Source organism: Panthera leo, chromosome B2, assembly GCF_018350215.1.
Source record: "Panthera leo isolate Ple1 chromosome B2, P.leo_Ple1_pat1.1, whole genome shotgun sequence".
Taxonomy (NCBI): Eukaryota; Metazoa; Chordata; class Mammalia; order Carnivora; family Felidae; genus Panthera; species Panthera leo.
Window position 1 is genome coordinate 119,118,762 of NC_056683.1, and position 22,748 is coordinate 119,141,509.

General features: G+C 38.5%; 2 protein-coding genes across 2 annotated transcripts; both read right to left on the minus strand.

Moving 5' to 3' along the window:
• Positions 1 to 6,000: 6,000 nt before the first annotated feature.
• Positions 6,001 to 7,032, minus strand: LOC122219176 (trace amine-associated receptor 3). Its single transcript, XM_042937412.1, has one exon. The coding sequence runs from the start codon at positions 7,030 to 7,032 to the stop codon at positions 6,001 to 6,003; it is 1,032 nt and encodes a 343-aa protein (XP_042793346.1).
• Positions 7,033 to 19,207: 12,175 nt separating this feature from the next.
• LOC122219177 (trace amine-associated receptor 2) lies at positions 19,208 to 20,188 on the minus strand. The gene has a single exon (XM_042937413.1). The coding sequence runs from the start codon at positions 20,126 to 20,128 to the stop codon at positions 19,208 to 19,210; it is 921 nt and encodes a 306-aa protein (XP_042793347.1). The 5' UTR covers positions 20,129 to 20,188.
• Between the last annotated feature and the right edge of the window lie 2,560 nt (positions 20,189 to 22,748).

Consider the following 22,748-nt stretch of genomic DNA (forward strand, 5'->3'; position numbering starts at 1 on the left):
TTGCTGTGCAGAAGCTTTTTATCTTCATAAGGTCCCAGTAATTCACTTTTGCTTTTAATTCCCTTGCCTTTGGGGATGTGCCAAGTAAGAGATTGCTACGGCTGAGGTCAGAGAGGTCTTTTCCTGCTTTCTCCTCTAAGGTTTTGATGGTTTCCTGTCTCACATTCAGGTCCTTTATGCATTTTGAGTTTATTTTTGTGAATGGTGTGAGAAAGTGGTCTAGTTTCAACCTTCTGCATGTTGCTGTCCAGTTCTCCCAGCACCATTTGTTAAAGAGACTGTCTTTTTTCCATTGGATGTTCTTTCCTGCTTTGTCAAAGATGAGTTGGCCATACGTTTGTGGGTCTAGTTCTGGGGTTTCTATTCTATTCCATTGGTCTATGTGTCTGTTTTTATGCCAATACCATGCTGTCTTGATGATGACAGCTTTGTAGTAGAGGCTAAAGTCTGGGATTGTGATGCCTCCTGCTTTGGTCTTCTTCTTCAAAATTACTTTGGCTATTCGGGGCCTTTTGTGGTTCCATATGAATTTTAGGATTGCTTGTTCTAGTTTCGAGAAGAATGCTGGTGCAATTTTGATTGGGATTGCATTGAATGTGTAGATAGCTTTGGGTAGTATTGACATTTTGACAATATTTATTCTTCCAATCCATGAGCACGGAATGTCTTTCCATTTCTTTATATCTTCTTCAATTACCTTCTTGTGCCCCTTTCTAGTCACCTCTTCCCGTATGGGTAACCACTATTCTGACTTTTCTTCATCAAAAATTAGTTTTTCCTGTTCTTGCAATTTTTTTAAAAGTGTCTTTCTTTATTTATTTAGTAATCATTACACCCAATGGGGTTTGAACTCAATACCCCAAGATCAAGAGTCATATGCTCCTCTCACTGAACCAGCCAGACGCCCCTCCTGTTCTTGCTATTTTTATAAATGGAATCACAGTATATATAAATGCAGCGGTGCCTTGATCTTATGTCAGGTAACCAAATATATATGGAACTGGTTCTGGGCTTTCTATTCCGTTCTATCCTTTCACCGTTATAACACTGTCTTACTTACTATAGCTTTGTAGTAGTAATCAATATTTGGTAGTGGAAGGTCCTCTTTGTTCTTCTTCAAGATTTTTTTCTATATCTTATGCATTTCCACATGAACATTTTACAATCAGCCCTTCAACATACACACACACACACACACACACACACAATCTTGATGGGCTTTTGATTGGGATCGCATTTAACCTATACATCGACAGGGAGCACTGTCATCTTCAATCCATATTGAGAATTTAAATCCATTAGTATGGAATATTTTCCTACTTCTTTAGGGCTTTTTCATTAAGTGTTTAAATATTAATTCAGTGTAGTCGAAATATAGTGTTATATTTGTCTCAGGTAGATAATACAGGGATTCAGCAATTCCATACATTACTCAGTGCTCGTCGTGATAAGTGAACTCTTTAATCCCCATCACCTATTTCACCCATTCCCTCACCACCTACCTCCTCTCTGGTAATCACCAGTTTGTTCTCTATTGTTAACAGTCCGTTTCTTGGTTTGTCTCTCTTTCTTTCTCTTCTTGTTTTGTCTTTGTTTTGTGTCTTAAATTCTGTATATGAGCGAACTCATATAGCTTTTGTATTTCTCTGACTGAATTATTTTGCTTAGCATTATACTCTGTCGCTCCATCCATGTCGTTGCAAATTAAAAAGATTTCATTCCTTTCAATGGTTGAATAATATTGATATACATGTATATTCCACCTCTTCTTTATCCATTCATGGACACTTGGGCTGCTTCCATAATTTGGCAATTACAAATAATGCTGCAATAAACAGGGATGCATGTATCCCTTTGAATTAGTGGTTTTGTATTTTTTGAGTAAATACCCAGTAGTGAGAATACTGGATCATAGAGTACTTCTGTTTTTAACTTTTTGAGGAAAAGCCATACTGTTTTCCAGACTGCCTGCGGCAGTTTGCATTCCCACCAACAATGCAAGAGGGTTCTTTTTTCTCTACATCCTTGCCAACATTTGTTCTTTCTTCTGTTTTTTTTTTTTTTTCTTTTTTTGATTTTAGCCATTCTAAAAGGTGTGAGGTATATCTCACTGTGGTTTTGATTTGCATTTCCCGGATGATGAGTGATGTTGAGCATCTAGTCGTGTGTCTGTTGTCCATCTGGATGTCTTCTTTGGAAAAATGTCTGTTCATGTCTTCTGCCTATTTTTTAATTGGATTATTTGTTTTTGGCTGTTGAGTCGTGTAAGTTCTTTAAACATTTTTGATACTAACCTTTTATAGGATAGGTCATTTGCAAGTATAATCTCCCATTCAGTAGGTTGTCTTTTAGTTTTGTTGATTGTTTTCCTTTGCTGTGCAGAAACCTCTTATTCTGTTGTATAAAATCTGTTATTAAATAATTAATTTAGCCATGATTTTTAAGTTGAAAGGCCAAGAAAAGTTTGTTAAGTCTATAAATGGTATTATAATTGCTAAGAATCTTAAATTACCGGATCGCTTGGGTGGCTCAGTCAATTGAACATCTGACTCTTGATTTTAACTCAGGTCATGATCCCAGGTCATGAGATCGAGCCTTGTGTCAGGCTTCATACTGAGCGTGGAACCTGCTTGGGATGCTCTCACTCTCTTTCCCTCTGCCCCTTCCCCTGCTCACGCTCTCTCTTTCTCTTTAAAATAAAAAAATAATAAAATAAAACAAAAGAATCTTAAAATTACCATATTTGTAAGTCATTAAGTCTACAAGAGTTTCTAAGTACTAGGAAAAGTTTTATGCATTAGTCTGACAAATTTTCGAAAGGGAAATTAAGTGGTGCTCTTGGCTAATTCAGTTGGTAGAGCATGGAACTCTTAATCTTGGGGTCGTGAGTTTAAGCTCCATGTTGGGCATGGAGACTACTTAAAATAAAATTAAATAAAACTAAAAAAATTTAAAAAAAATTAAAAACTACAAAAAAGAGAAGTTGAACATTTTGATAAATACAAATAAAATATTAAGATAATTCAATTAAATAGGCTGTATTTGCCCCTTAAAGATGTTAGAAGTTACTGACTGTGGAAATAGAGTAACTATATTCTGTTTATAAATTATAGTTTATATGTTACCATTAAATAAAAGTTATAAGTTAAATAAGATTTTTAAGGAAGAGCTACGTTTTTCAATATTATTATTTTGTAAGTGAAAGATTAATTTTAGAAGCCAAAATTACCTCAAATAATCTTTTCTTTTTTTTTTTTTAATTTTTTTTTAATCTTTTTATTTATTTTTGAGAGAGAGAGAGAGAGAGAGAGAGAGACAGTGTGCAAACAGTGGAGGGGCAGAGAGAGAAGGAGACACAGAATCCGAAGCAGGCTTCAGGCTCTGAACTCTGAACGGGGCTCGAACTCACAAGCTGTGAGATCATGACCTGAGCCGAAGTCAGACGCTTAACTGACTGAGCCACCCAGGTGCCCCTCAAATAATCTTTTCTATACACAAAGAGGACACCATAAATCTCACATTGATGACTGATCCTAAAAATAAAAAGTTTGTCAGGTAGAGGAGGAAGGCAAGTTGCCCCCAGGTAAGACTAACAGAAGAATGATTTATTGGACACCAACAATCCCTTCAGAGAAGTGACTAAATGTGAAAACACAAAGAAAGGCCAAGTTGGGTTTGGACACACTTGATGTTTTTGAGAAGAATTTCAAAACTTTGTCTTAGAGCAATGAAAGCTACACTCACCATGTGTCTAGCAGGAAACAGATGGCACAATCAACCTGGGTGATTGAGGAGAGTTTAATAAAGGCACTATTTACAATGATGTGGGCAGCATTAAGAAAACCAGCAAGAAACAGCCTAGTATCCGGGGGCAGCAATAACATACAGTCACCACCCTGTGAGGCCCTAAGTGACAGCGAGAGGGAGTGGCTATGGGAACTTGAGAGAATAGTTGTATGGAGAGGGACTCCACATGTCCTTTCCTGTATGAAGTCAGCCAACTCCAGGGCAATGTGACAGAGAGGTTATCTGCGTTACCCTGATTTCAACTTCTGTCCACCTTCGATCTCCTGCGGGTGCTTCTCATTGGTAGAATGCCATTGGACACCCCGCAGCAAGGAACCCCCTTAATCCTAATCTTAATCTGTGCTCCCCACTAGTGTAAATAGAGGGAATCTAGCATAGAAACAATGGAAGATATTTAAGAAGAAAGTTGTTAACTTCAGAAAACTGTGTAGAGTAGATCAGAAAGCTGTGAAACCTGAGGCAAGAACACTAGTTAACACAGATGGGAGGGAAGGCATATGATGAATATTTACATCCTTTATTGAGGACTCAATATCTATATCAATGAATAGAGACAGTTTTCCTATAGTCTTAGAGCTATTACATGCATTGCCTAGTTGAATCTATTCCAATAGATTATTCCATTTATATTTAGAATAGATTTCTATCTACAGTCAGCAAGTCAGTTGTAAGGTCTTCATCTGTGATAATTTTTTAAAAGTAATCTTTACACTCAATATGGGGTTCAAACTCAGGATCCCGAGATCAGGAGTCATATGCTTTACCGACTGAGCCAGCCAGGCCCCCTGGTCGTCAACTGTGAGGGAAGAGGTATACTTGGGTGGTGTCCACAGTCTTTTGGGACTCTCAGGAAGAAGGAGCCAGGCAGTGCTACTCATACCCAATCTCTCTCCCTCTCGTCTCAAGACGAGCAGTTGCACTGCATTAGTAAATATTTTGGCAGGCATTCAATTATGCATTTATTACACCCCTTTGCTTTTCTACCAACAAGTACAGGGAATGAAAACTGTAATGATGGTGAAGAGGAATCATCCTTATGGAATCATGTTGTCCTTCAAGGCACAAGTGGAGCCCAATGATTGTCCATAGCTGGACCTAGAACATGGATGTCAGGGTATGGGGAGAGAAGGGCTTAGAAGAGAGTCGGGAAAAAGCCAGAATTAAATCTGCCTATTCAAAGTCTGACCTAAAGCTGAACTTGAGCAATCTGCCCTCCTTCTGCTTCTCCTCTTTTCCATCCCACAACTTAATCCAACGTAGGACAGGATGTGCACATGGTTGTTACACGTACGCATGTGTTTTCCAATCTATCAGATAAAAGGAAGTTTCTGTTTTTTCTTAATGTTTCACGGAAGAATCACTGGAAGGATTCTCACCAAACATTAATGATCTGACTTAAATCATAGGCATTGTGGTGTGGATGAAATTTATTTGGCAGGAAGGCAGGGCAACTTACAGAGAAAATGATTCAAACGAGTACAGGGAGAGGCTTTGTGATTGCTGGCAGGTGGTGTAGACACAGCATGCAGAGGAAGAAGGTGGGGACAAAGAAACAGGAAGTCATTTCAAATATAAACCACGGAGTGAGAAATCACAAGGATAAAAGCTCAAATTGCATATGATGATTTGTAATCAACTGCTTCTCCAATGGGCAGCTCTTTGTAGTAAGCTTCGGGGTGTCAGGAAATGACTGAATAATTCATATAATGATGGTTAATAATTCTCCCAAGCCAAACAATAAAGGAGACTGACTGCTAGTTGGTAGTATAGACCAACCTTATGTCACACTTTCTCCATGGGTCCGCAGGCCTCAATAATCTATTTTCTGAATTCCTAGAGTGGAGTCAGCAACCAAAACCATTAGCACTTTATTTTCTTTCTTCTTACATTGATTCTTTTATGGGTTTATAATTGTCTCATGTGTGTAAGTAGAGGCCAACCTATTCCGAAATGTTTTATTCTTCTTTTGTGTATTTTCCCCCAGTCAGATGGGAGTGTTGATTAGATAGAGTTCACAGTTAATACACGGCTGATGCCTGATGGGTCAAAGATACTGAAGGTAACTGTTGCGCACGTTCTGAGACACTTATCCGGATTACTGAAATTTAATAGTATCATTAATGCGAGGCATGAGGCCAAAATGATAAGTCTCATTTTCAATACTCTCTTCACTTTTGTAATAGCTTTTTTTTATTAATGTGCCTCAGGAAATAGGTTTGCAGTTCCTGAGTGAGAGCTAAATATTTTGCCTGACAATATGTACTTAAGAGCTTTCCGAAACCATGGGTAAAAAAACCCATGAATGAGGGGGTTGCAAGTAGAGTTGAAGTACCCAAGCCACACTAAAAGGTCAAGTACTATTATGGGAGTGGAATAGTCTAAGTATGGGTCTATCAAGACAGCAAGAAAGCAAGGCAGCCAGCATGCTAAAAACACCCCCATTACTATTCCCAGGGTCTTAGCTGCTTTCCTGTCCTTTTTCTTAGATAAGTTTTTTTTCACTTCCACCTTTGTGTTTTCAGGCATGTTGCTGATAACTTGAGCATGTCGTTTGGAAACAAGAAAGATTTTGCCATAAATACCAACCATGATGGAGCCAGGAGTAAAGAAACATGTAGTGAACAATATCGTCCCCCAAAATTTGTTGAACGTAAGTGCACAGAAATGGAAACAAGCAACAAGAATCTCGTAGCTCTGCATACCGGCAACGTTGGCCTCGGATAGAACTAAACTGAATGAAAAAAGAGCAGGTGCCGACCAGCAAAATGCTAACAGTCGTTTTATCATGGAGGTGGTCATTGTGGTCGCATAATGTAAAGGGTAACACACGGCATAAAATCGATCAATAGCAATGGAACAGAGGTGGAAAATGGAGGTTAGGCTAAGCATCATGTCAAAGCTTGCATGGAATTTACAAAAGCCATCCCCAAAATACCAGCAGCTCTCCACTGATCGCACCATGCTGTATGGCATGATGACAAAACCCAGAAGGAAGTCGGTGGTTGCCATGGAGAGGATCAGAAAGTTTGTGGGAGAGTGAAGCTGTTTGAAATATGATATGGAGATCATTATAACCAAGTTTCCGAAGATAGTGATAAACATGGCTGCAGTCATAATTGAATACATTATCACTCGGACATGCAAAGAGCGGTTTACGGGAGGACAAGATTTATTCCCAAATTTTGGACAACTGGATAAGTCTTCAGGAATATAAATTGGATCCATAGTGCTTTATCACTTAAAAGTCCCTTTTCTAGGAAGATGAGTCTGTGTTTCCTCTCCTCTTAAAAATGATTCCAGGAAACTTCACCTCCTAATTGCATTAAAAAAAAAGCATTAATTGCATAAAAAAGACATCTGTTATGAATTCATTTCAATTTCCATTTATTTAAATATTTAAAATTATGTCAATTGTGGTTGTGCTCTGAGTTATTTGCTGCATCAGGGCAGGAAAAGTTTCAACTACTTATTCTTTCCTGTTCTATTTTATTCTATTCCACTCATCCATTTGTTCATTCGACCTGGGTTTATCTATTGATTGCTCTGTTCTTTTTAAGGTATTGAGAGCTTCTTAATAGTTTATTCCACTTGTATAGGGATCTGTAATAGTCAAACCCATGAAGCAGAGAATACAATAGTGGTGGTTACCAGTATGGGGCAGGTGGGGAGTTATTGTTCAATGGATACAAAGTTTTAGTTATGCTACATGAATAAATTCTAGAGGTCTGTTGTACACCAGAGTGCCTATAGTTAATAATATGGTATTGTGTACTTCAAAATATGTTAAGAGGGTAAATCTCACATAAGTGTTCTTAACACTCACACGCACACACACACACGCACACAACTAAAACTAAAAAGAAAGGGCCAGAACTTGTTGGGTATATCCATTACCTTGACTATGGTGATGGTATCACAGGTGTTTGATGTCCAAACTAATCAAATTGTGCAGTTCTTTGTCTATCAATATACCTCTCAATAAAGCTGTTTAAGAAAAAAAGAATTTATGGTCAACTTTTACCTTGAGCAACCACTTTTCTAGAAACTCCTTTGAACTACAACAAGTTAACATCTCTCGTCATAAAAATACTTAATACACAAAAGCTAAGTGAAATCGCGGTGTTTTTCTTTAGGTATTCTTTCAATAATTTAAACTCTTCCTTTTAAAGAGTCTGCAGATGTTGTAAGAGTTATAAATGGCATATAGCTGTTGAAATACAAGGAAAACCACGTACCTATGGGTCAAACCATGCACCTGGGCTAACGCTTCAAAGTTTCTCTACTCTCTACTCCCTTCCTCTCCTCTCCTCTGTCCTTCTCTTCTGCCCTTCCTTCTTTGTTCCCCTCCCCTGTATTTCTTGAGTGTTGTCATTCATCTGAAATTCTAACTACTGGACATATATGCCATCCCCGAGTGACTCAGAAGTTTCGCAAATTTCATATTCACAGACTTGGGTGAGTCAAACCTCACGTAACTGCTGTTGGTCACAGCGGGCTGAATAAGAGATGATGGACAAATTGCGTAAGCCCAACCTCTCAGTAAGTTATTGCACCTCCCTGCTCTTTACTTTGGGACGCCACCATGAAAAACCACTGGCTGGTTCTGGAGAAGCTAGACACCGTGCCTCTCACAACGCATCAAGTCTACTTAGTGAGCTACAGAAAGGCAAGTCCAATCTTGCCCGAGTCAGACACAAGAGACCCCCTTGCCCTACGTCAGGTTCTTCCAAGCCACAGAGATTCAACCACAGTGCACATTTGGCGAGTTCATCTACCTAGGCAGACTCAACTTAGTTTTGCCTTTAGAACCCTAAGGGAGAGCAGCACGAAAGGTCCCTTACTGGTCTCAAAGTGTCAGAGGTTCCTTTCATTCCTGCTGATTCTGTCTCTCCTTCCTGATTGACAGGGAAAAGTAAAGGAACCTGGTCGTGACAGAAAAACCTGTTCGATGTGAGTTGGAGAAGCATCTTTTCCCGAGTCTCAGGAAGGTTTCTCTTCAGAAAGTCTTAGGGGGACCCTTCTTGAGCTGACTGCTCCATGTGGCTCTCCTGTTTGCTCTGGGTTAGGGACGTACTTACTTCCAAAGGAGAGGGGGCAAAATATCCCTGGATTAGGGGTTCTTCTTCTAGTGTGAGTGTTACCTCTCACTAGCTGTGAGCTCCCGGGAAAAGGGGGTGTGCTAGAATAGATGGCCTTTCAGAGGCTCTGAAAATCTGTGAATGATTGGTACCCGAAAGGTCCTTGGTTTTAAATTATCTTCTCCGAAAAAAAATAGAACGTGGAAAAACAGAGAAACAAGATGCAAGGAAAACAGAGAATAAAGGATGTGGCTCAATGCAGGAATTCATTGAATAGTACTTTCAGTCCTGAGGCACATCTGACCAAGATCACGGATTTGTTTCTCTCCACTGTAGACGCTCCTCCACTCCTCATTGCCCCTCTTTCTTCTTTGGTTTTCACCAAGGAAAGGTTGTGAGCATCTAACCTGGGCCCCATTTTAGCATATAAGTGATAGCAGTCGATAAACAGTTGTTGAATGTATTATCTGTGTTAAAATATACATCAGCTCGCATCTTGTCTTTTCTTGCCTTTGTAATCAACTCTAAGCAACAGCTAAATCTTATCAGACACAATTTTTTTAATATACTACCTTGAGGCAAGGAACCTGTCGGATCTCATTCACCCCTGGATTCTCCGCACCTTGGTTAGTGCTTGTGGCAGACACTAGGTACACATTTTTGAACAAATAAAAGTAAAAATAAATGGCAAATTATGTCTGTTTTAAAAAATATCTGCATTGTTCCAATTAAAGCAGTTGCTTCAATGTGCTTGAAACTCTGCTGTAAAGGAATAGACTAGACCCAGGAGCACAGTTTGTGAACATACCTTCCAGGATTCAATTGCTTCTGATGGTGTTGTAAAATAATCCCTCATTATTTAGACAACGTTTAGACAGGCAGACAGGAGGGATTGCTGTAGACATACTTTATTGATCCCTTAGGCTAGTGATAAGAGGACTAAAGATAGTAAGTTCAGAAAAATACAAAGATGTCAGTAAAAGAAAAAAAAAAAAGCTGCTGAGCGTTTTAGTTAAATGCACCTACGAGGTGGTGGTGATGGTGGCATAAAACTCCATTGGTGTTTCATGAACACGTTAAAATGAGGTTATACTGGCCCTTTTCAGCCCCTTTTACAATGTTTAGAACCTTACCTACCGCTGAGGGGAGTTGAAGATTTTCTTCCTGCCGAAACTCACAGACTTTCATAAATTAAATACGATCTGGAAAGCACAGACTCACCATTGACCTTATACAGTATGTAAGTCCATGAAGGCATGAACGCTTAAAGTGTAGTGTTGCCCAAGAAACTCCCCGTCACACCTCAGTTGCCCATGTGACCTTAATGATGACAGCCGTGACACTGAAACAACATCATATGAGAGCTGTATATATATATAAATAACGACTCCATTTCTTTAAGGATTGAGAGGATTCTAGGAGGTGTTTTAACATGAGATCAAATTTTCCTCCATGCACATTACTATTTATATAAGGGAAACCGCACACACACTCTCAGAAGTAGAGACCTCAAATGGAATGTTTACAAAGACATATCATGTGATTTTGTGCATTTGCCAGCTTCCTGGCTATCTTACATCCCACGAGATGACTTTGAAATCAGGTCAACCTTGTTTGATGATTGGCTGTAGCACTTATCAACCATATTACTCTGGACGACTTTTCAGTGTCCCTGAGCCTCAGTTTCCTCTTTTATAAAATGGGAGAGTTGGCTGTGAAGATATTTAAGACCATTAGCGTTATTTTTACCTTCCTCCTTGATTTTCTGCATAAGAATTATGGCATCTCCGCCAAGTTTTCTTTATTTTGTACTCCCATGTAATCTATTACGTTGAACCACACGCCTCTATGAAGTTGCCATTTTTGTAAGTTAAAATGTTAAAATATTAATACTTTTGTATAATTTACATTAGGCACATTACATTAGGTTTTTTTTTTTTTTTCTTTTTTCCCCTTAGGTTTCAGTTCCAAGCACTGACTGATAACAAGGTTGGCATATCTCCAGCCACATACATGTGCAGGATGTCAGATTTTCTGTGCAAGATTATATCATGGAGTTAAAGCTTCTTGAAGAAAATCTTCATGTGAACACATGATTTTAGTCGGAGGAAAAAGTGGTCCAACACAAAATTTAGGTTCAGAATCTAATTTTCATAGCCTTAAAATATGAATATCATATAAGATGTAGTCGAAAATGGGCATTTATAATCCATGGTTCTAATAGAAGGAGACATACATTTGCATATGCTATTAACAAAGCACCAACTAACATAAGTACATAAGTGTCACCATTGCTAGAAAACACATTCTCTTCCGGAACCTAACTATTTGGTAAAGAACTTAAAATTGCTATCGCCTCCTATGTATATATGTCTGTGTACATATACATAAATTAACCCCAATTAAGGTTTTTCTCATTTTTAATTGTTGAAAAATGTCAGGTATAAAGGATCAACAAAGGAAGATATGAGCCAGTATTATTGTTCTGTAATACTCTGAGTCAAATTAAGTGTAATAAGAAGGAGATTTTAAAGTTTCTCTCTTACTTGCACACAAATGTGGATGATGATCATAAATAATGTGCTTTCTTTTTCTCCTTTGAATTCTGATCGCCCTGGAATTTAAGGCTGAAGTCTAAAGTATTTCACCTGATCACCTAACTGCTTGAGAGAACCACAGAAAATTTCAAACTAGCGTCTCAAACCATAGGCTCTTCTGAATGCCTGCTCATGGTGTGCCAGTTAAGACAGTCTCTTATCAAAATGAGCACCAATTGGAAGGCCTAGAACTGACACTAAAAATGACTATTTCATTTCTCTTGCCACAAGTTAGAAAATAACGTCAATTTTCATATAATCTTCCAAGAAATTGATCCCAAACTGTAAAGTCTCAGATATAAATTCCGTTTTTAAAGCTCCAAAATCATTCTTGGCCTAAAACCAAATTCCACCCGAAGAGCAGATTTGTGTTAATTTTCTATTAAACTTGTTAAATCAAGAGAGCAGGGCATAAATAGTGTACATAGTGTAACAGAAAAAAATGAGCCAAGGTTTGAAATTTATGAATTCATGATATTGGATCTTTTCTGGTTAATTCTTTAATATCTAACATAGACTACAATGAGTATTTAAAGACTACAATCACAAAGACTCTTTGGAAGACGTTTCAGGGATGATAATAAGTAGGCTATATTCAAATGTAACACTGAAAACAAAACAAACAGAAGAAAAAGATTATTTTTTCTGTAAATCGACTTTACAACTATCTCTAGTAGTTTACACATCATGACATCAACAAGTAAAAATGGTACCTGGTGCGTAAATGACTGGTTGACCCCAAGTGGCTCACGGTTCTTTTTTTTTTTTTTTTTTTTTTTTTTTTTTTTTTTAAATTTTTTTTTCAACGTTTTTTATTTATTTTTGGGACAGAGAGAGACAGAGCATGAACGGGGGAGGGGCAGAGAGAGAGGGAGACACAGAATCTGAAACAGGCTCCTGGCTCCGAGCCATCAGCCCAGAGCCTGACGCGGGGCTCGAACTCACGGACCGCGAGATCGTGACCTGGCTGAAGTCGGATGCTTAACCGACTGCGCCACCCAGGCGCCCCTCACGGTTCTTAAGTAAGCCTTATAACACCACATAGCAGCTGGCAACGGGCAGAGATGACATCTTGAAAATGTTGTCTTCTCAAAGGCAGCTGGGATCAGGAAACATTTTAAATGACAGTAAACACACATGGAGAACAGACAGAGCACCTTTCATTTCAGAGAGCGGGGGCAGAAAGAGGAGTGAAAACTAAGAGCAAAGGAAAACATCTTTCTTATAATTAGCTATAAATGATGGCATGTTTGAAAACCAGCAGAACAGAGGAAGTTTTACTAAAACTATGCATCAGAAAATGTGTCAGAAGTAGACAGCCCAAGAGGAATTGATCTAAATACACCTTTTATCAAGATCACGTGTACATTTTTCAGTGGATACAAGGGAAAAAGTCAGAGACAACATACCTTGGCATAATCCTGCATGCCATAAATTTACGCTTTCAGCATCTCTCTGTCACCTGCCCCCCCTTCAGTCTGCAATAGTGCAGTCACTTTTGCCCACAGTTGTCTCCATGTTGCCCTACAAAGGCCCATTCCGTGGGTTGGCCAACCCCATTTCCTGATTGCCCATCCCTTCATCTCTGAGCACTTCAAGGCTCTACAAAAATATCATTTCCTTCCAGGAACCTATTTTTGATTCTCCCAGTTGGAGTTAATCTCATGAAATTCCAGACCGTTGGGGTGGCCAAAGATCATAGAGATAAGTGGTTCCAATTCCTCTTCTCACAGCTGACTTCGAGTTCAAATACTTTTGTTTCCTTTTTCAGCAAAGTTCTTTTTTCTTTTAAGTTTTTTAAATAAAATTTCCAGTTAGCTAACAGTGAGTATCGGTTTCAGGAGTACAATTCAGTGATTCATCCCTTACATACCACACCCAGTGCTCCCAACAAGTGACACAACTGTTTTTTTAAAATGACTTCACCCTGACTGTAAAAATTTTTCAACCCATTCCATTAACCTTCCTACTCTTGCAACACTCAATACAGAGCTGTGTGTTTGGGGACTGTGCAGTAACAGCTTGTTGGATTAAATGCAAAGAAATTAATCCCAACACATGATGTTACCTGGTTAATAAGCATCTCCTCTCATGGTGTTAGAGACCTCTGGTTTGGGAAAGTTTAAAACATTAGGAAAACAGTAAATGTTGTTTATCCCCAAATAAACAGTATTCTAAATGAAACCTAGATGACAATTAAAATTTTGGGTGCCTTAAAGTTTCTAAATTACTTGAAAGCCACATTCCCCCTATAACTAAGGCCTTGAGGTAGATATTGCCACTAAATGCTGAAAAACAACATTATAATCTAGGTCTTTTGGCTCCTGTCTAGGGAACCTCCTACCACCTCTTACTTTCTCTAATTATGGCAACAAGTCATTTCTGACCTATGGAGAGCAAGAAAATCTACAGCGTCGTCTGCTCATAGTTTCTCCTACTAGGCCTCACCAATCAAAATATGGTCCCCAGACCAGCCACATCATCATCTCCTGGGAATATTTTGGGAAAGGAAATATCTTAAGCCATCCCAAAATGTACATCTTAGCAAGATACCTATGTTATTTGTATGCCCAACGAATTCTAGAAGAACAATTCCAGACAATAGAGAAACTGCATTTTTAGTTCGGACACTGTTTGTATCTGAAATGAGTGAATAATTTTGAGGAGCAAAAAGCAACTGAATACCTTAAGTAAATGCTGCTGGCAAGAGAAAAATACCAAAAATGAAATATGTAGTGAATTAAGTAGTAGCAGTGAATTAAGTAGTATACAACAGGATTTGCTTCTTAAAATATAATATTAAAGAGGAGAAAGCATTTTAACATTGTTGAAACATAGATGTACCTTACATTTATTGAATCATGCTTGGAATAATTCTAGAATTTCACAAAAACATTTCTTTATAGGCCACCACATAAAAATTTACAAAACTTGCCAGACAAAACTTAACGGAAAATGTAAGAAGTTTCGTTCACGTAAATGTCATAATAATTATCATTTTCCAGTTAGGAAACTACCTTACCTGTTTTATGGCAACAATTTCTGGTTTTCCACCAAATTGAGTTCTCTCTGTTCAATTATTTTGAAAAAGCAAACAAATTAGCAATATTTAAAAAAACAATAGTACATTTCCAATTCTTTTTATTGACTCAGTACCTTCCATCTCCTGAAAAGTTAGTTGTGAATCACTGAGTCTTTTCTGGTGACTTGGCAGGTATGAGGTCAGAAAGTTCTAGAAAGTGTAGCGTTGAGGATGGAAATATCTGATTCATATAAGTTTGCCTCTGCTCTCAAGAGACTTGGAGTGGGGAGCTCAGATCCAGGAGCTCTGAGAGAGTAGCTAACTGCAGAGCCCCAGTGGAATTGTTCTTCTAACTCTCTTTCTTGGAGGATATCAAAATATTCTGTGTATTTTTAATGTCCCGAGTATTTTCAGTTTCCTTTTTTTCCAAACGAAGGACTATTTCATATCAATTTCATGGTCCTTTGGGCTTCATTCTGTCAAGATAAGGTACCAAAGATAAGGTATCCTTTCTGTATATTAAAAACACATAAATATGTGTAGGCTAAATTAAACATTAGCTGATATCCAAAGGAGGGACAATTGACTCTGAAAAGGTTGCTGTTTACAGTTTGACTCCTGAATGTAATAAGATATTGGGGTAAGAGGGAAGTATTTATTTTTGCTTTAGTGATTTATATTAGTCTGACTAAAATCCTTAATAAAAAAAAAAAGAAGAAGAAAATCCAGTTAAGGTGCCACAAATCTTGAAAAAATCAGTTCAGCCAACAAAGAACATTGAATGAGAAGTCAGTAGAGCTGGGTTCTAGTTCCGGTTTTCATACTTAGCTGTAAAATTCAGGGCAAATCATTTAATATCTCTGGGTTCAGTTTTCTCATTTGCTGCCTACCGTCAAATCCTGGGTGTGGAAAGGAGGCTATTTTACTAACTCTGGGAAATGATGGAAGGTGGACAGTAGGTAGGAGGCTGGATCACTTTCTTCCACAGCAAACAAGTCAGGATGACTACATTCTGAAACGAACAAGTGCCATGAAAACCTATAGAGAAAATTATCTGTTTCAATGAAAGGGGACTAACTGAGCAGAGCTTTACACGGGGCTATTTGATGTTTTCAAATACGAATAGGATCTAGTAGAAGAAGGAAAAAGTATTAGAAGGAACTATATGGTGTAGGGCTACTAACATTTTCTTGCATCTGTAAGCACTAGCATGAACAAGAACCACCATCACAAACATTATCCTTTGGCCAAAAAAAAAAAAAAAAAAAAAAAAAAAAAGCAATGTCTAACCCTCTCCACCGAATTTGTTGTAAGTTTGTCGACAAACTTACATCAAGATATTTAGTTTTCTTTTCTAAAGTCATACGTTAAGGAATTGGGAGGAAATTTAATACAAATTAATTCAAGATACTTCTACTTTCCAGTAAAACTAAATTCGATTTTACTTATTTTTTTTTAGCAATTGGTCTTTTAAATAAAAACAGAACATCTGCGTGTGTGTGTGTGGGGGGGGGGGGGTGTTCAAATACCAAAGCAGCATAAACATCAGTACAGTAAAACCTTGGATCGTAACTTGCTCTGTGAGTGATCCGCAAGAAGAGCAAACATTTCTAATAAATTTTAACTTGATAAATGAGCCGATGTCTTGCAACACAAGTAATACATGATGCCGAATATGACATGGTCACAACTGAGCCGGTGGTTCGTCTCTCACAATACACACTGTAGGATTGTGGGTGATCATCTCCCATGCTCAGACGCTCGGTCTCAGGCTGTGGTGTTTGGTAGAAATCAGTGATTTTTCAGAACGTTGGAAGCTGCCCACAACTGGCACTAGTGAATTTTTTGTCACTTCAAAGCACCTCTGGACAGTCCTTTGCTTTTCCATACAAGAATCAGCTTAGGAACGCTTTGCTTCATTCTAGGTCAGGTGGCCTGCAGATACAGACCCTTTCTTCTGCTGCCTTGTCAGTTACATTAAATACAGTATATGACAAGAGTTTATGAATACTGGATTGTGGTCAACATCCGTGCTAGCATACACAATGGCCCCCGTGCGGAAAAAGGTTAAAAAGAAAGGCAGTTATAAGGAGATGATCACAGTGGAAGTTAAGATGGAAATCACTGAGAAGTACAAACGACGTATGCAGGTTGCCGAAATTGCAAGATGTTATAAGAAGTCTATGTCTGCATCTTGTTTGCAGAGGAGGAGGAGACAAAGGAGGAGGAGAGGAATCGCTCGCTTCAAATGAGATTAGGGAGATGTGTAAAATGTGTGAAACAGCACAAAATTTTGTGGAAAAGTACCACCTGTACAAGTCTGTAGCAGTGCGAGGGATGAATCAGTTGAATGACCATGCAATGTCACAGTTCCCCGAAATCCTCCAAAGGAGGCAAAACCAAGTGTCACTGGATAGGTCCCTTGTTAAAGTTGCATGAAAAGAAAAAGATTCCCTTGAGCCAATAGATAGCAGTGATTGCGTTAGTGATAGTGAAAGTCGTCCTACACAATAACCCTCCTCTCTCTTGTTTCCCTCACACCAGCCATGAAGGTTTTCAGAGGTAAATGCAGGCTAATTTGCTTATTTTTCTTTATATTTTGTACTTTCCTTATAATTTTGTATTATGTTACAATATTGCAATCATTTTTATATGAATATTTTTGGGTTGTGGAACGAATCATCTGAGTTTCCATTATTTCTTTCGGGGAGACTTGCTTTGATATACAAGTGCTTTGGATTACAAGCATGTTTCTGGACAAAATTATGCTCACAAACCAAGGTTTTACTGTATTTCATTAAAAAGAATTGCCAAAAAGCCACAATAGCATCCAACACACCATATTAGCTCTCATCATTGCACCTGGCTTTAATTCCTCTCTTCTTGGAAAATCAGTGTTTCCACTTATTTTGTACTTGCAATCTCTTTCACCAACCCAAAGAATCTCCACCATTTCTCCTCTACTCTAAGGCTACGGGGAGGCACCAACCTAACAGCACGCTAGCAGGGATGGAAGGTCTAGACAATATGTGGCAGGGCCATATTTGGGCAGGTAGACAAAACTAATATTTCAGCTGACCACAGAATGGTCACTGCTTAATTGTGATTTGTGCAATTAACTAAGATCAAAGTAAATTTACGGGCAATGATGTAAGCTTTTCCATAAAGAGGAAAAATTGCTAATTTGTTCATCAATATCGTTCATCAATTTCTAAATAAAGAAATTAGGGGCACCTGGGTGGCTCAGTTGGTTGAGTGTCCAACTTCATCTCAGTTATGATCTCATGGTTCGTGGGTTTGAGCCCCGTGTCAGGCTCTATGCTGACAGCTCAGAGCCTGGAACCTGCTTCAGATTATGTGTCTCCCTTTCTCTCTGCCCCTCCCCCGCTTGCACTCTGTCTCTCTCAAAAATAAATAAAGATTAAAAAAAAAGAAATGAACCACAAAAAATTTTAGTGGAACACAGTTCACTTACACACACACTCACATAACTAAAATTAAAACATTATAAGGCATTACTTACCCTCAATGCAAGCAACGTATTCTGAGATGATTTATTTTCTTCTGTTTGTTTTTCATGAAAAATGCTGTTTGCAGCCAGTGGTGTATTGGCACCTCTCATGCCACTGACAAGAACAGGTTAACTTTTCAGGACTTCTGAGAGCCAGTTGACATCACATTTATAGCTTGATTTCAGCTAAATGAACAATATATATTCATTCTGCTAAATAAATATATGTGTGTGTGTGTGTGTGTGTGTACTGGAATCATAATTTTCATACATATATATATAATCTCTCTATATATATATGTTGAGTTTATATGTATATTTATAGTCAAATTCTGCAAATCAAGGCTTTTTTCTTCCTTTTCAGAGTCAAGTGTCAAACACTTAGCAGCACACCCCTGGTTGCAGACCACTAACTTCACTTCACAAGTTACTAATGGGCCTCAACTTATAGTTAAAAAGACACTGAATAAAAACCTCATGGCTCATGAGTTCGGGTCCCGTGTTGGGCTCTGCACTGACAGTGCAAAGCTTGCTTGGGATTCTCTCTCTCCCTCTCTCTGCCCCTCCTCTGCTCTCTCTCTCTCAAAATAAATAAACTTTACTTAAAAAAAAAGAAAGAAAGATTTAACCTCACAATAGTAAATTCTAGTAAAGGTTTAACTCTCAGCTAACCAGTGACTGGTTCCTGACAGAATATGCATGTTTGAAATTATTTCTGTATTTATTTGCCTATAATTATTAGCTGTTGACATTTCAAACTACATCCGGTCAGACACGAAAGAACAAAAAGCGAATGGAAGAATCACACAAAGTGCTCGTGGTGGTAAGAGGCAGCAGGAGTTTTTAAACTCAGTTTATGCTCTGATCCCTTCCAAATAGTATCAAGGTTGTGTGTTCTTTTCACACCATTCCTGGCTTTTCCTCGTCTTCTCTTTACCCTTCCAAGTTCCTTCCTCTTTTCTCCATAGAAGTAATAGGTATATGAAGTATTCTGAAGAAGAGGGATTTGGGTTCCAAGAGAAGACTTTTTTTTTCCCTCAAGTCTTAGAAACTAAAAGCTTGCCTTGGTAACCAAAATCACGCACACACCTACACACACGTATACACACATGCACACACATATACACATGCTTTAAGTGACTTTATTCTTCTACATTCCTGTGCTTTTGCCTCATTTCACTCATACACAAGTCTATTCAGTTTCTTTTTGGGTAAACAGATCAGTAGTATGGAAACGTGAGCTGAAAATTTTACCTAGTAAAATGCACTTCAGCGCTCTGCGAAACCAGGGATAGAAGAAACCGTATATTAACGGATTACACGTGGAGTTAAAATAGCCAAACCATGTCAAGGCATCAAACAGAACTACAGGAGTAGAGAAGTTCAAAAAGGGATCCAATAAAATTGTGAAAAAACAGGGAAACCAACATAGTAAGAAAACGCCCATCACTATTCCTAAAGTTTTGGCCGCTTTTTTGTCTTTCCTCATTTGATTATTTTGATTTTCGGGCAATCTATTGATTGCACGAGCATGTTTTCTTGATACCGCAAAAATCTTGCCATAAATCCCCACCATCACAGACCCAGGAGTGAAGAACCCTGCCATGAACAAGGTGGTCCCCCATAACTTGTTGAACATCACTGGACAGGAACTGGAACAGGCCACCAGTATATCGTAGCCCTCAATCCCGTCGGCATAGGCCTCCGAGAAGACCACCCCGAAAGCAAATGCTCCGGGAACCGACCAGCAGAGAAATAGCAACCGCTTGATGAGGGGAATCGTCATTTTCGTGGAATAACGTAAAGGGTAGCAGATAGCATAAAATCTGTCAATAGCCACAGAGCAAAGATGGAAAATGGACGTTATGCTGAGCATCAGGTCAAAACTGTAATGAATCTTGCAAAATGTAAGCCCGAAATACCAGCAAGTCTCCACCGATCTGACCATACTGTAGGGCATGATGGTGAGCCCCAGGAGGAAGTCAGTGACTGCCATGGAGAGGATGAGGAAGTTGGTTGGTGTGTGAAGCTCCTTGAAGAAGGAAATGGATATTATCATGGCGAGGTTGCCAAACACCGTGATGAATATGGCTGCGGCCATAAATGAATACATAGCAGCTCGGACACCCAGTGGCCTTTCATTTTCCGGGCAAGATCCATTTCCATATCCAGAGCAATCCAATATTTCCTTCAGAAAAAGCAAGAACACATGAAATTTTGTCAGATATTAATCAAATATTCTATATTTTATGTAAGTTTTCACAGAACAACTCAAGAAAAATACAGAAGACTCAAGGAAGATAATTAATTTATGCTCAAATATTAATTACAATCTTTCTCATTTATTTATCTTAACTTTCATTTGCAACTTCACAGAATTTTAACCTGGGTTTAAATGATTTATTTGCTTTATACTTTCCTGGATTCAAATTATACCACCAACATTTAGTAGGCTCTTATTTTATTCCAGGGCCAGAAATGAAAAAGAAGGAAGAGAGGAGGAAGAGAGAGAGAACTGGGAGGTGAAAGGAGGGGAAGAGAAGAAGCAACAAGTTCATTATCTACTTTATTATAATTGATGCTCCTTATGTTCATAGAAAGAATGGATATATATTAGACAACACATTCACTTCTTCCTCAAATAAGTCCGGAACACTTAATCAGCTTTTATTTGAGTACAGTCTACTGCCTTGTGGGACCAGGATGTTATTATTATTTGAAAATTGTTTCATTCATGTGTTGTATTATTTTCATGGTGTTTTGATTTTGTTCATGCCAAGGTTGTTTAAAAGGGGAAGAATCATTTAAGGATGTCTAATGACCGGGTAGAATCATTTTCAGACAGTCATGGAGCCCTGACAAGCATCTCACCAGCCAGAGTAGCTGAATCAGACATGGGCAGAGGGCAGAATTGGACCACCCTCACTTCTTTGGGAAGAACAAGTACACCTCCATGGTGCTTCTCCTCAGAGCCTCGGGCAACGCGTATCACGCAAAATGAAAGCCGAGTAAGTTTCAGTGTGTGGGTCGCAGAGAAAGCTATAGGAGCAGGTGGTTAGCGAGCTTCAGGACAGCTAGGCATCTCCACTCCTTCCTTGTGTTGGCCCAGTATCTTCATTTTGCATATAAAAATCTGCATGATGCCATTTCCATGTATATTTGGAAGGTAACATGTTCATGAATTAGGATAACTTTCCTTTTTTTTTAAGTACGTTGGGAGAGAAAACACTAATACAAAAAGAATAGCTGTTAATACTGCCGAGAGTCTGTGGCCATCAAGGACTTCACGCATATCAGACCTGACCAGTTACTAACAGATAAACCAATAAATTCTCAGCCCCTGTGAGCACCATCAGACACTGAGCCACAACTGTTTACAGAGTGCCCACAACACTCAAGGCACAACGAAAGGAACAAGAAAGCTTGAGCTAGTCCTTGGCCTCAGAGATTCTACAAAACAACTGAAGAGGCAGAACTTAAAACCTAAATGACTCTGCACCACAGATAAAAACCAACTGTGGAGATTAACTGATCTAAAAGGAGTCTAAGCAAAATGTGCAAAGGTAAAAGAAATGGGTGAGGGAATTTCAGGCTGGGGTAGACAAGAATGCTTCAGTGAGGTTGGGACTTTCCATTTGGTTCTCAGTGGGTGAGTGGGATTTAAACAGAAGACAGAAAGCCGGTTATAAGCAGAAGAAAAGGTGAAGGAAGAGCTCAAGGTTGGTTGAAGATTTTTGAAAGTCATTCTCAGGGTCTCCAGAACATAACAGAGAAAATAGAGGGTTGGAGAGAGGATAGAGTGGGAGGCGAGAGGGTGTCTAGTTTCACTGTTGCCCCCAAGCCAGTGGTCTTAGCCAATAGATAGTCAAGGAGCTTTCCCATTTTTCTCAAAGTTAAGCAGTGATTTTAAAAAGAAAAAATAAAGAAAGCAATTAAGATAGCTGCAAGGAGGAGAATGAGTGCAGATCTGAAATTAAAAGCGTTCTCCAACTGATTCTCTTTTTGTTGAAGAATAACTGACATACAAGACTCTATTAGTTTCAGGTGTAGTGATTTGATATTTATATATTATAAAATGGTCACTACAATAAGTCTAGTTATCATCTGTCACCAGGCAAAGTTGCTACAATGTTGTTGAGTATATTTCCTATGCTGTGCATTATATCCCCATGTCTTATTTATTTTATAACTGGAAGATTGTACTTCCTAATTCCATTCACCAAGTTTGTCCATTCCACCCATCTCCCTTCTGATGACCATCAGTTTGTTTTCTGTAGCTGTGAATCGGTTTCTGTTTTGTTTATTCGTTCACTTGTTTTGGTTTTTACGTTCCACATATAAATGAAACCATATGGTATTTGTCTGGCTCTGCCTGACTTATTTCACTTAGCATAATACCCTCAAGGTCTATCCAAGTGGTTACAAATCGCAAGATTCTTTCTCTTTTAAGGATGAATAATATTTCAATGTAAATATAAGGACCACGTCATTATCCATTCATCTATCAATGGACATTTAGATTGTTTTCATATCTTAACTATTGTAAATAATGCTGCGGTGAACATAGGAGTGCATATGTCTTTACAGATTAAAGTTTTTTTTTTTTTCTTCAGGTAAATACCTAGAAGGACAATTACTAGATCATATGGTAGTTTTGTTTTTAATTTTTTGAGGAAACTCCGTACTATTTTCTGTAGTGGCTACACCAGTTGACATTCCCACCACCAGTGCAC

Bases quoted from the DNA above. Each gene is read 5' to 3' on its own strand.
- LOC122219176 (XM_042937412.1), bottom strand. From the start codon at position 7,032: ATGGATCCAATTTATATTCCTGAAGACTTATCCAGTTGTCCAAAATTT.
- LOC122219177 (XM_042937413.1), bottom strand. From the start codon at position 20,128: ATGTATTCATTTATGGCCGCAGCCATATTCATCACGGTGTTTGGCAAC.